General features: G+C 36.6%; 1 protein-coding gene across 1 annotated transcript; it reads right to left on the minus strand.

The window, feature by feature from the left end:
- Positions 1-3910: 3910 nt before the first annotated feature.
- LOC149828631 (uncharacterized) lies at positions 3911-4558 on the minus strand. Its single transcript, XM_090017105.1, has 2 exons — positions 4226-4558; positions 3911-4117 (listed from the first exon to the last, which is right to left on the minus strand). The coding sequence occupies exons 1-2, from the start codon at positions 4556-4558 to the stop codon at positions 3911-3913; spliced, it is 540 nt and encodes a 179-aa protein (XP_089873231.1).
- Positions 4559-11137: the final 6579 nt, after the last annotated feature.

The raw sequence follows: 11137 nt of genomic DNA on the forward strand, positions 1-11137 counted from the left end.
CTAAGAATTAATTTGAAACAAGAAATGATACTACTAAACGTAGGCAATTACAAATATGAATGCAATATTCACTAAATGAAAACTAAATACTAAATGACAAGTAAACACAAGTATCACTAAACATCACGTGTTAAACAAAATGAATACAAGTAAACACATACTAACAACAAAATGCTAAACATATAACAAAATGCTAAACATCTACACACTAAACAACAAGTAAACAAACCAATGCCGGTGAAATCAAGCAAAATGCTAAACACACTAAAATGCTAAAACAGATAAACATACACTAAATGATGTACAGGTAAGACTAATATGATATGCGTGCGCAGGTGACTAACTAAGTAGATGCTGGAATAATATTCAGGAAACTAATATGCTAAATGACTTAACTACTATGCAAATGACTAACTTGCTATGCAACTTATATAAATGTTGAGTGATAATTCAACTAACACACAACAATGCAACTATATATGCAAACTAACACAACAATGCAACTGATGTAAAACAGAGACCACACAAATGCAGGGAAACCGATGATATATATGCAAACTGATGGTGCAGATCTAAGATGCTAGTGCTCAATGTCGTGATGCTGATCAACAAAGGACTACGCAAATGCTGTTAACATTCATACTACTATGCTAATCAGAGGAACATGATGCATATCAACAATGAATCTACTGAACGAAAATCACAGATATAAAGGGGAATGTCGTTCATTGCTGTAGATGTTAATTATGCTAAAATGCACAACAGATGCACATTATACATAGATGATGGAATCAAACTATAAATGGATGCACAACAAACAGTGACTTTCGTAGTGGATTTCAGAACAGAAACCGTGAATTTACAGTGATTTACAATAGATGCTGTGAATCTCACCAGAGACCGTGAATTTCACGGTGATTCACAATAGATGCTGTGAATAGAACACAAACTGTGAATTTCACAGTGATTTCAGATCATATGCTGTGAATTTCATGGTGATTGCCAGACGCTATTAGATTCTAACTTGCAGAACTAAACTATCTTGCAGAAATGAACCATTGGCACAAATGCTATTGTGAAAAATAGGAGATGATTATCTATTTTTTTTAGAGGAAACTAAACAACGATAATGATGTGTGAAATGCTATTGCAAAAATAGGAAATGAATAGATGATACTGACACTGACAATTTGTATTTGATCTATGTATATATATTTTTATTTTTATGTTTAAAAACAACTTGAGCTAATCTGAAATGCAATCAACAGAAGAATGAATGAAGAAGAAGAAAGAAGAAGAAAGAAGAAGAAAGAAGAAAGAAGAAAGAAGAAAGAAGAAAGAAGAAAGAAGAGCTACTTACAGATTTAGTTTGGGTTGAGAGGAGAGGTGGACTCCATCATTTGCGCCGCCGCCGGTGTGTAGCTTCTCCGCCGGAAAGAAGGAAGAGAGAAAAGAGAAGAAGAGAGGAAGAGAAAAGAGATGGAAGAAGAAAAAGAGGGAGAAATTTCAGCAAGAGAGGAGAGGGAAGAGGAGAAGGAGGCATGCGTAGAGGAGGAGACAACCCATCTCTCCCATATGTGAGTGTTTTAAAGGGGATTTGGGTTTGTTATCCAATTTTTCATATATGCCTCATTAATTTTTGGAAATTCTCAAAAGAAGCCTCCTAAAAAAAACTATTCCATAATGCACTAATTCCTTATTTATTTAGTAAACCGAATCCATAACTATTTCTAAAAACTCTATTTTACTAATTTAACTTACTAAAACTACTTGCAAGTGATAAACTTCAAACTAAATTGCAAAGTAAACTTATTTTTTAAGCATTTTCCAATTTTTATTCTTTTTGCATATTTTCTTGAAACTAGCTACAAACTCGGGGTTTTAATGTGTTTTTCTATGAAATCATGCATAGTTTAATATGAATTAAACCCCAAAATGTATGCATGATCAAATACCCCCATGCTTATTTTTTGCTAGTCCTCAAGCAAAGTAGAAAAATGCAAGAAATACTACTATCGACTAACTCACTTTCATGTTTCACGGTTGCATTTAGCTAATGCAACAAGCCCTTTCAACCCCTGGGTTACTCCAGTGGACGAGTGAGGTCTCGTGAGGGTTTGCAATGATGCTACCCACAAACATCTTTGTCATGTATGCATAATATTACACATCTTCACAAGTAGTAGTTAATTAAAGAATTTGTTTTTATAAACATTTCTTGTTATTGCAAAGTAAAAACATAATTAGAGTCTTTTATATACCACCACAGAAAAAGAATTTCTTTTACTTTTCTAAATATCATAATTATTTATGTTTTATTCTTGGAAATCAAATAAAAATAAGTTATTATTTACTTATCCAAACTCATATATTTTCTGCACAGGTTTTCTCAATCATACTTCTAAGCAGTGAACTTTTTTCTTTTTCTTGATTTTCAAATTTTCATATTTTTTTTCTTTTTGCACACTTATTTTTATTTTATGGCTTGCGTATGGTCTGCTTTTATGCCCTGTGCAATGCCAATATCTTTTATACTTTTTCAATGTATACCAAAGATATTGACTAGGACACAAAAGTGACTTTCTTCATTTACCTTTTCGACATGAGACTCAAACACTTCAACTTGTGTCTGTTCTCAGCTACTAAGGATCATGAAGATTCTCACTCTCCTTTTTGAAATGAAACTCAAATGCTTCAACTTGCGTCTAAGTCCCATCTATTAGGGATTGTGAAATTATCCAAATAACCTAATGCATGCTCTTTTTTACTTTTGAGCTGATTTTTGCGCTTTTGTTCATTTGCTTATTTTTTCAAAAATAAAACTGTGCATATTCATATTTGTGATTTAAAATAAACTCTAACATGTATCTATCATCATTTCTTTGAAATCCACATAAACAACCATAATTTCTAGATCCATGTCAGAAATTTTTTTTGTGGGTTTTAAAAATCCTTTAAAATATTAGATTTTGAATAACATTCGTATAAGTTCAAACTCTTTCTTTAAAGACCTACTTTTCATGAAAGACGTGTAAACATGTGCAAGAACATAAACATAAATATCAGGGTGTGCAAACTACACCCTTCCCCATGCTTGAATGACAATGTCCCAGTGGCACTCCCCCATGCTTATATAAAACTATGTGAATGTATATGAGACATAAATAAATGAGGGAAAAGAGTAGAATTAACCTGATATGACATATGAATGCACATCCTATGACTACAATGAATGTAATATGCACATGACATGACATAATAACTCATGAATGAAAAGAAAAAGAAAAACCTAAGAAAATCTACAAATCCTAAAGATCAAATCTAATAATATACAAACATATGGGCTGCCTCCCATAAAGCGCTAAGTTTCACGTCCCCAGCCAAACAGATCCCTGGAAAAACCCTTCATCATCCATAAGATCAATGGACATGAAGTCACGCTCAATCGGGCTATCTAAGAAAAAGAGTGTCATCTGTGACACTGTGTATAATATTTCTGCCAACTCTACCCCTATAGGTGATACCATGACTCTTGACACTAGATGACAGGAGGTTAGTCTCCTCGTGGAGACTATGCTCGAAAGGAGAGTCATAACCCGAACGACTCAAAACACACATCCAACTGCGGATAAGACTGCTTCCCTATGACATCTTCCACCTGGAAGCAATCGTCATGTTCTGTCACTCTGTTGGCAACATCAAAGCTATGCAACTGCACACGCTTGTTGCCAAACGAAATCTCCATCTCCCCAGCGAAACAATTTATACGAGCATCGGCAATGGCCAACAATGGTCTGCCCAAAATAATGGGGATCTGGTGAGTGACATTTGTGCCTTCCATGTCCAGAACAAGAAAATCAATAGGGAAGTAGAAGTCCTTGACCTTGACTAACACATCTTCCAAGATTCCTCACGGATGCTTGGTCGATCTATCAGCCAACTGCAACACAATGGCCGTGGGATTTAAATTCTCGATCCCAAAAGTGTCATACAGGGAACCCAGCAAAATATTCACACTTTCCCTAAGATCAAGCAGTGCATGCTCGATAGTCGTGTTCCCGATAACATAAGAGATAATTGGTGCCTCAGGGTCCTTGAGCTTAGGTGGTGCTTGGTGCTGAAACACAGAGCTCACTTGTGCAGTCAAGAAGATCGTCTTGAGCAACGACTTCACTTTTCTCTTATGCATACAAAGTTCTTTGAGAAACTTTGCATAGGCAGACACTTGCTGGATGGCATCGAGCAGGCAAATATTTATATGAACTTCCTTGAACAGGTCAAGCATCTCACGCATACACGTCTCCTGCTTGCTAAGATTGTGGGGGTTTGTGAGGGCCTGAGGAAAAGGGGCTCTAGGGATATACGATGGAGTGGTCACGAGCCGTGGGCCCTGCCTAATTTTCTCGGGACTGGTGGAAGGGGTCGACTGGTCAATAGGTATGGAAGTTGGTTCAGAAGTCCACTCTTGTGTGAAGTGGTATGCCTTCCCACTCCAAAGGGATATAATAGAGTTGGCCTCCTCTTGGTGGGAATCTGTGAGGTACAAGCCAAAAGACATGGGTTCCTCACCCTTTGGGTTGACTACAAACCGACTAGGGAGGCTCCCCTCTCTGCGTATGCTCAAGGTATCTGCCAATTATCCCATTTGAATCTCTAGCTTCGCTATTGACTGCGTGTGGGAACAAAGAGTGACCTTAATGTCAGAAAAAGACTCTAACATCTTCTCCTGAAACGATGTGCTCAAAGTGGGCTCCTAAGGAGAAGGCAAACTCAACTGGGGGTGGACCTGTGGAAATATGGAACACGAGTAACCTTGTGAAAAGTTACTCTGTCTGTGTTGTATTTGAGAGGGTTGATGGGGTGTGTGATCATCGCAAAATTTTTCCTCTTTCGTTGTTTCTCTCTTTTCCTTTTCTAACCCCTATTTTCCTCCTTTTTGAAGGGAGAAGAATAAAAGAAAGAAAAGAAAGAGAGAAGAGAAGAAAAAAAGAAAGAGAGAGAGAAGAGGAACTCTTTTGCGGGTTTTCACTTTACCTTGATTTGAAAAATATTTAGAAAATTACTCGCCTCCGTTTTGAAAATATTGCGGGAAAAATGGAGAGACGGGATTCGCTCGTCGGTACGAGGTTCGACCGTTCCTGGCGCCTTTACCAGGGGTAATCGAACCAAGAATCGAATCTATGCCTTTTGCTTTGCCTAAATATAATCTAAGATTTTATTCTAACTCTAAATGCACAATGAATCATGCTTGTGCAATGCAAGAATGTATGCTCCTTTTAAAAGATGTTTTGAAAATTTCCATGTATTCTGAGATGAACTTGGTAAAGGAGTGAAGAAATGATTGAATCTAACTTTAGAACTTGAGATAGATCAGAGAAGTTCTAAGTCTTTGAAATAAATCAGGATTTGGAAGAATAAATGAGAAGGAATGACTTGAAGTTTTAAAATAAAAAGAAATGAAGTTTCAAAGTCAGAAATGGACTTTGAATTTGAATTCTGAATTTAGGAAAGGAAATGAATACTTGAGATGGAATTGAATCTAGATTTTGAAATTGGAAATCATAAATTTAGAATGGATCTGAGAAATCTAAATGGTGTAGAAATGAATTCCAGACATGATCTGTAAGTGGATTTAGATTTGAAATCTGGAAATGAAATGGAATTGGATCTAAGATGGATTTAAGATCTGAGATCTGAGATCCGAGATAAAATTGGGTTCTGGATCCTGAGATGGATTTGGATCAGAAGTCTAAGATCCAACATGTGATTGAATTCTGGATTCTAAAAATGGAACTGGATCTGAAGTCTAAGATCCGAAGTAGAATTGGGTTCCGGATCCTAAGATGGATTTGGATCTGAAGTCTGAGATCCAAGGTGAAATTGGTTCTGGATCCTAGAATGGATTTGGATCTGAAGTCTAAGATCCAAAGTAGAATTGGGTTCTGGATCCTAGAATGGATTTGAATCTGAAGTCTAAGATCCAAAGTAGAATTGGGTTCTGGATCCTAAGATGGATTTGGATCTGAAGTCTGAAATCCGATATAAGTGTTGAATCCTGGATCCTAAAAAATGGATTTGGGGTTATATTCAGAAGATGAATCAAGGATTCCAAAGTTAAATTGAACTTTGGTTTTGATTGGAGTTTTTGAAGATAAAAATGAATTTGGAAATTCAAAGCCAATTTGAACTTTGAAATCTGATTTGAATTTGAAAAAATGACTTTGAAATCTCAAAGTTTAAATTGAACTTTTGCGATTGAAAATGAAATTGAACCTGAAAATGAAAGGATGAATCAGATTTTGTAAGAATTGAAGATAGATTGAGGAAGACATTTACATCACTTGGAATTTTGAAAAAGGAATTTTTGAAAACATGATACAATTCTATCCTAAATGATGAATGGATTTAAAGAATTTTTGAGATTGGATTTGAAAAGCTATCCCATTCTTTGGATGAATTAAAATAATATTGAAGATATAATACACCCTTGACTATGGTCATTGAATGTATTATATAATAATCTATATTTAGATTCAAGTAAAGAATAAAATACATTTGGTGCTTTTATAGAATTTAAAATGAAATGAACTCTCAATATACCCTGACTATGACCATTGGTATATATTTTAAGTTAATTTTAAGTTAAATTCTGATAAAAGAAAAAAAATATTTAAGAAAAATATGATGAATTTTGAAAACGGATCCAATGTGGATCCAATGTTATTTTGTAAAAGATAAAAATACTAAGTTTTGTCCACACCCTTACTATGGCCATTGATGTGGATCATCAACTTAGTATCAATTACCTCTTACGAAATGGTGCGCGTGCCATTCGTGTTTCCACTCGTGAAAATTTTTAAGAAGTAAGATGAAAATGACATGAGAGCAAGTGATCTATGATATTTATATGCTCATTCATTCTATCTAGGACTAGAAGTATAAATATTCTCATTTAGCATCTAGCTATTACAATCTTGAATTCTCACAAAATTCTAGACTAATGATATTTCTACCTGATTTCTGCAAAATTTTAAGTTAACACAAGTAAGATATAAAACATAGAAAAATATGAAGAATATGTTACACTGTGATAGGCTAAATCATATGAACATGTCAGAAAATAGAGTAAAGGAAATAAAGCTACTGTAATAAGTGAGATGCTAATCATGATATTCAAATGTACAGGAGATATGCTGTTTGGTATTTATAGTATGCAAATGCCATTGTAGATATAGCAGTGAGCATGGGGAATATGATACATGGTGACATGTAGGTCTAAAAAATTTTTTTTACCATGATTTCCTAGCCGTTGATCCTTGAGATCACACAGGAATGTAGCAATGTGTTGAGCTTATTATGATCATAGTGGTAAAATGCAAAGATCTCCTAATCTTTATGCCCATCTCTAAGACATTTGAGAGTGTTCCATGAAAAGGCCAATTTGTAATGTGACAGCCCAAATATCTAACAATCACTTACTGTTTTACAGGATGGACTACACGTTTAACATTCCTTGAGCTTTCAGATTCAAATACTTGAGAGCTCAACTGGGAACCCAGGGAGCTACAATAGTCATTAATATGTTGGCAGGTCCTGTAAAGGTAGGAAGAAGAGACCACAATGTTCCTTTGCAAAAAGAAGAAGTCCAGTTCTGTTGTACTTTGGAGTGCTGTTAGTGGGAACAAAAGGATGTTGTTGAGACATTCACAGCAAGTGGTATGGGGTGATTATGATACATGCCATATGCTTAGATATGCCCTTATTCAATCATTAATGCCCATGCTATATCTGATAACTTTTGATCTCCACAAAGTTGACAACACTGATATTTACTGGTATTGAGCCGTCAACACCTATCAACCTACAGTCCATTTGGCAAGGATTGACATATCTACTGTTTAACACCTTCTAGAATTCAATTTTACCGTTGACTCACTAAGACAGATCGTGCAAACTTATTGGCTACCTAAACAAGCAATATGCACCATTTAATCTAATATCCATCAAGCCAATTAATGACAATTATTTTAAAACATGGCACTTGGTCCAAGCTGAGTTTAAGCATTAAATTGATCTGTCAGTATGATTATCAGCAGGAATAGTGTTTAACATTTATGTATAGAAATCTTAATGAAAGAGCAGATTAAAATAACATGGTATGACTTAGGTATGGGGCTCAAGAGTGACCGATTATCATGATCCCGAACACAGATGTAGAAACATAACTACTCAACATACCTTACTGGTAGGTGGTGACACTGATGATCAGGTAGCTGGGCAGTGTGTAGATGGGCGGAGGCCAGTAAGATTATACCTAAAAAGAAAAAAAAAAGAAAAATGAGGATGTACCAATTTCAAAATCAGGATATATAATCGTCAATCATGGGTCATAATTCAGCTGTGGTCATAACAGACTAGCGACAGCAGTTGTCGAGGTGATCATCCTGTGGCCGCTAAGTCTGGGTGGACTGAATTTTACTGGAGACTTCCAATCTTATTGGGAGTCAGGGCTTCTGGATTCAAGACTTTATATGTGACAATCAATAAGAAAATTCTGTATTGAGGCACCCCCGAATTCTTCTTTGATTAGCTTCTGACAGTAACGTATCTCTCCTGCAACGATTTGGCCTTGTTATTAGGTCAATGCTAGAACTTCATTGTTTCTGTAAAAAAAAAATTTGAGGCAGAGTTCGTCCTGTGGGAGGTGCGGTTATGTGTACGATAAAAATATCAAGTGAATGATTACTAAGAATCTCAATCCCCTTTTGCCCCAACTTTGCTCTTCAGCTGAGCAATATACATGACATAAAATAAGCAAAGCGACATTGGTAATGATTTCAGTAACTTCTATACCCTTAATCATGTGAAGGATGACATGGTGGGTGTGCATACAGGTTAGTGGTAAGCATGACGATGAGGAAAGAATAAGATGAGTGAGCAAATGAAATTGTAGCAATATAACAAGTATAGCAAACGCTAGAAAAAAAAAATTTAGCAAGGCATTATTAACAGAATGCTAAAATATATATATATATATATATATATCCTGCAGTGGCTCACTACTTTATCACTCACAGAGGCCGCGTTCTGTACAGGACCTCCACAGATCTGATGAGAATCGATTCCCTGTGTGAAAGGTTATTAGCGATGCGATTCTTGATGGTGAAGGTATATTTCAAGGAATAACATTCTTCAGCAATTCCAAACACGACCATAGACCTCCCAGCGTACCTTTTGGTCGACTTGGCGAAGGACCCAATGGCCATGGTTACAAAATGACATGAGCTTCTAGTGAAGGGAATATCCCTTAGAAGCAACAGATCATACGATCCTCCAAGAGCAACCAGTATCAGCCGTTCAAAATACATTTTTGGCTATTAATAAAATACCCCACTTAATCCATAAACTTCTTGAACAGAATATTTGTGATTTCCAAACTGGGAGTGTTAAACCCCAATCGGATTTCGCAGGATTATACATATCTTTCCCTCTTCTTGGAAAGCAGATGCAAAATATCTCGCTGTGTAGGAATTTTCAATGTGACACCAGCTGGTAAAAAAGACGTAACTAAATTTATTAATGGAACTGATGATCCCAAATGCTTGACCATAAATTGCCTCACATGGGGAATGTGCTGATGCTAAACATGAATAAGATGCTGACAATAAAATTCTATCTACGATGAGCATAACTAATTCTGATAAATATCGTAGGACAGATCATAAAAAAAAACTTTCACCATTCGTAAATAAAACCGCAATGTTGAATCAAAGCAGATTCTCCCTCATCAGTCGATTCAAGGGCTGGGCATCTTTGTTGAACTCGCGAAATCCGATGTAGAAGCCCACAAGAAGGGATCCAAAGTAGGAATCGTCTGCAAGCTTACCTGAGATCAAACAACTGTGCCTCGCTAAATCACGAATGGGAAGCTCAGAAACGCCGAAGGGCTAAACTTGGATCGGACAGAGCTGCGTGTCCACATCCTTCCAGCAGATAGCATCTCTTTGAGACCCCTCAACAGATAGCTGAGACAGGTCGCCAAGAGGCCTGATTTTTCGAATATCCCCTGATCATGCGATTTTGAGGAAAAAAAAATTTGGGGTCCTTGCTATGACCCACAAATGTGGGTCCATGCGCAAGATTTATCATATACAAGATGTTTAATATCTTAATGAAATACAGATCAAAACATACGACAAATCGGAGAGTATCAGGCTCAGATATAATGTAGCCACAGAATCACGTCACCGAGAGAGGGAGAGAAAGAGAACATTAGCTACCGATGCGATCACGAGACTAGATTGATAATCTGAGGTGATATGAAATAACAAACAGCATAGGAAATAATCATATTTCAAAGCAAATCAGAGATTGAAGAAGACAACGACAAATCAGTATTCAACTAGAGAAATCATTCATTATGTAACAGACGAAACCTAAAATATGATAAAAGATGACACTACTTCCATCCATTGAATTAGGAAGGGCCTGACAAAGCCAAAATCAGACGAAGGATCGATGATACTACACTGAACCGAGAGATGGAAACTAAATCGATATAATATGGAGAGAAAAAGAGAAAGAGAAAAAAAAAAGACGTGTTGGAACATTTTCATTCCTTTTGTTCTTGCATACTTACATAGATCGGTACTTGCTATATGCAAGATCGATGCCGCGTGGATGCTATAATGGGACAATCGATCAAAAAAACTAAGGGAAGGCAAGAAAATCAAAAGAAAATGTAGAAAAGGGATCTTACCGATTTGCCTAAAACTCCTTGCCCACCGAAGTTTGGTGATTCTGCCGATACTTGACTGATCCCATTAACTCTGCAGAAACCCGAAATGGGGGGGGGGGGGGGGAACGATGCGTGCAGCGGGCGGCTGCGATGGCCTCGAGAAGAAAGGAAACTTTTCTTCTCTTCGTACTGTGTAGACTCCGGAATAGGAAATCGATCGGATCAAACCTCCTCCCCCCAGATTGCTTGGGGCTTTGGCACTTTACCGAGGGAGTCCAGCTGAAAGGAGATGGACGATTGTTTACCAAGAAAATGGAGAAAAAAAAATGAATGATACTGAAAGAGAAATGGTTATCTGGCCAGTGGATCCCCCTTTCGCTTCTTGTTGGCCTTCCTTTA

The sequence above is a fragment of the Nuphar pumila genome, chromosome 9 (genome assembly GCF_984573655.1).
Source record: "Nuphar pumila chromosome 9, dmNupPumi1.hap1.1, whole genome shotgun sequence".
Taxonomy (NCBI): domain Eukaryota; kingdom Viridiplantae; phylum Streptophyta; class Magnoliopsida; order Nymphaeales; family Nymphaeaceae; genus Nuphar; species Nuphar pumila.